The sequence below is a fragment of the Lolium perenne genome, chromosome 6 (genome assembly GCF_019359855.2).
Source record: "Lolium perenne isolate Kyuss_39 chromosome 6, Kyuss_2.0, whole genome shotgun sequence".
Classification (NCBI taxonomy): domain Eukaryota; kingdom Viridiplantae; phylum Streptophyta; class Magnoliopsida; order Poales; family Poaceae; genus Lolium; species Lolium perenne.
The window spans coordinates 13,186,946-13,190,184 of record NC_067249.2 but is presented as its reverse complement, the minus strand read 5'-3'; the positions used below and the strand labels follow the sequence as shown (position 1 = coordinate 13,190,184).

The following is a 3,239-nucleotide window of genomic DNA, read 5'->3' as shown; positions in this document are numbered from 1 at the left end:
AAACTGTAGAAGAACATATATAACAAAATTGATGATCTTTCTCAAAAAAAAATATTGATGATCTAGGTGGCTTCTGCATAAACAACTGCTGATTAGAGAAACATCTCAGTTACTGACTCCAGAACAAAATGTGTGTCCTATCCTAGTGCCAGCAAGCATCCATCCACATAATCATTAGCGCAAAGCCAAAACCGAGTGAATAACCCTGGAGAATCTCGAGAGGGAGGTGGACATCCTCTGACCAAGCCTCGGAACTCATGATCTGAAGCATGTGCAGGCATCGCATCACCAACTCAATTCCACAAAGATTAAACTAAACCAGGCAGACCCCTTTAAATCACAGGGAGCACATGGAGCTGGGGAAGTCTACTGCTACTACTGCAACAGCTCATCTTCTTCTTCTGAGAGACAAGAAGACAGGAGCAGCAAGTTAGGGAGTATATCAGTGCAAGGGAGAGGAAGGAGGCGGCAATGGGGTGCCGGTCCTGCGACAAGCCGAAGATGAACTACAGGAAGGGGCTGTGGTCGCCTGAGGAGGACCAGAGGCTGAGGGACTACATCCTGAAGCATGGCCTTGGCTGCTGGAGTGCTGTCCCTTCAAAGGCTGGTGAGCTCATCTCCCTGAATATAGGAATTGGTGTTACTTCCTCCCCCTTTCATGGAGATTTTTGCATTCCAATGCTTGCATAAACAATCAATTTCTGATTGTGAATTCAAGTCTAGTCTAGTCTCATATTAGCAATAGCTTGATGACCTTGCATTCTTTCTAATGGCTATTTTGTATTTTGTTTAGAGTTCCATTCTGAATGCATGATCTAGTCTTTGTATAGGTGAATTGTGAAATCTAGGCTGATCCACTGTTAGGTTAGCAACAATTAACTTGAGGAAATAATTGCTTAAAGCTCCATTTGACCATCACACGACTTAACTTTCAGTACGGTCCCTGGATTAGTCAAAATTCTAGCACAAAAAGTGATGCGCCAGTTGAGCCAAGTGCTATCTCTGAATCACATTTCAGATGAATTATGCCTGAAATATTTGCCCTGTTTTTGGTTTGGTTTCTGATAGGTCTTCAGAGAAATGGCAAGAGCTGCCGGTTGCGTTGGATCAACTACCTGCGGCCCGGATTGAAGCGCGGAATGTTCTCCCAAGAGGAGGAGGACGTCGTCATCAACCTCCAAGCCAAGTTGGGAAACAAGTAAGAAACATAATTATCACCTCAAACAACTCACCTGCACTCCTCTTCATCCTACATTCTCATAATTTGTCATGTCCATAAACAGAAGATTAAGGCAATGCACGGGTGGGTGTACAAAATCCACTCGCTATAAGTATAACATAATCATGGTGGTGCTGATGATCCGAGTACTGTTTGTTTGGTCAGGTGGTCGCAGATAGCGATGCATCTGCCCGGGAGGACAGACAACGAGGTGAAGAACTACTGGAACTCGTACCTGAAGAAGAGAGTGATGGGCTCCTCAAACGCCGGCAAGAGCCCGTCGCCCCCTGAGCGGCTCACCTCCATGAGCACCAACACCGGCGGCGGCAGCACGGCCACGTCGACCCACGGGGACCACGACGCCAACCTTAGCGGTGGCAGCCACGGCCAACACGCCATCTCGCCCGCCGAGCCATTCATCGATCAGCAGCACGAGGCCAAGAACTTCGTATTCGCCGACTGGATGCCGACGGCTGCGGTGGCGGCGGCGGGCCCCGACAGCTACACGATGTCCGCGCACTGGCCCGCCTCCACGGCCAGCTCCGGCAACGTGACGCCGTCGCACGGCGCGTTCGTCGGGGACCAGATGAGCGGCAGCAGCTACGGCAACGCGCTGCAGCATCACCCGCACCAGCAGGATCACCACCACCACCAAAGCGCCGCAGCCGTTGCTCACGGCGGTGCTGCCGCCGGCATGGTCGCCGGAGGTGGGTACTTCGACCTGCTCAACATGGGCGACATCTACGGCGGGTTCACCTCGACGAACGACGACTTGCTCTTCTGAAATTTCTGGTGCTACGCATGAAAGCCTGTGACATAAATGTTTGTTCTCGATCGTGTTAATGTTGTGCATGAAAATGGAATGGAGGTACGTGGGGTATACTGGTTGATTGTTTTCATTCTTCTTCTGTAAGGAAAATGTGATCATGTAGGAGGGAATTCCCTAGGTTGGACATAATTCTTTTGTTGTTGTTTTTCCTGCAATAAAAAAGCATGTCTATTTGTATTGTGCAATGTGCAAATTCCTTCTGATTTTCACGAAGGACGACCAGCGATATGCCAGGTCGAGACTCCAGACTGGGACTATCATTTTCCCATGTTTGATCCCCTGACACATGGATCCTCTCCTTCTTCTTTTGGATCTACAAGGAAATTTAATTGTTGAGTTAACTATGGTAAACAGTTAAAACGTTCTACAAAAAAACTAAATTCACGAAAAAAAGCCTTCGACCTCATTGGCAGTAGTTACCTCATCGTGTCGTGTGTCTGATAAATATAGAGTATAATAATAGGAAGCAGAATGTTGCGCGCTGAGATGCCAATGTTTCTGGTGATTTCCAAACCTAAATATTAGTAAGTAAGTGTGATCCGTATGTTGGAGCTAGGAAGGGTGCCATACTAGCTAAATTCTACCCGAACACACAACTCCATATGGTCAATATGTAGGAGGGGTGCCATACGAAAAGTGCTTTTAGCTCCCGAGCTTCAGTGCTCTCGCTATGTTAAAAAAAAATTAAAAATATTTTTACAAGTTATAAAAATTATGAAAATAATTCTGAAGAATGTCATTGATACATCCCACAATCATGAAAAATCTCAATCCGAAATTCCTTTTATTTTGAGCTAGAGAAAAATGACAAAATCTGATATGTTTTTGAGATTTGAAAATGACTACTCAGATCTACAATTTTGTCATTTTTGTGTAGATCAAAATATTAAGTATTTGAAATTTATTTTTTACACGTTTGTGGGATACATCATTGACTATGTGTGGATTTTTTCCCAGAATTTTTTAAAACTCAAAAATATGATTTTTGATTTTTTTTAAAAACGAGATCACTGGTGCCCATGTGCACCAAATCTCTGTCCGGGTGCCATAATCCTTTTGTTTTTCTTTTGCAATAAAAAAGCATATTGATTTACTCAAAAAGGAGAAGAAGAAGAAGTTGATGTACAGGGATATTTGAATGTTGAATAAACCCTAAATTCATGAAAAAATGCATTCAAATTCTCATCGTGT

At 44.6% G+C, this 3,239-nt stretch overlaps 1 protein-coding gene across 1 annotated transcript; it reads left to right on the top strand.

Annotated features, from left to right (window-relative positions):
- Positions 1–354: 354 nt before the first annotated feature.
- LOC127310580 (uncharacterized) lies at positions 355–2,228 on the top strand. Its single transcript, XM_051341242.2, has 3 exons — positions 355–607; positions 1,069–1,198; positions 1,385–2,228. The coding sequence occupies exons 1-3, from the start codon at positions 472–474 to the stop codon at positions 2,001–2,003; spliced, it is 885 nt and encodes a 294-aa protein (XP_051197202.1). The 5' UTR covers positions 355–471; the 3' UTR covers positions 2,004–2,228.
- Positions 2,229–3,239: the final 1,011 nt, after the last annotated feature.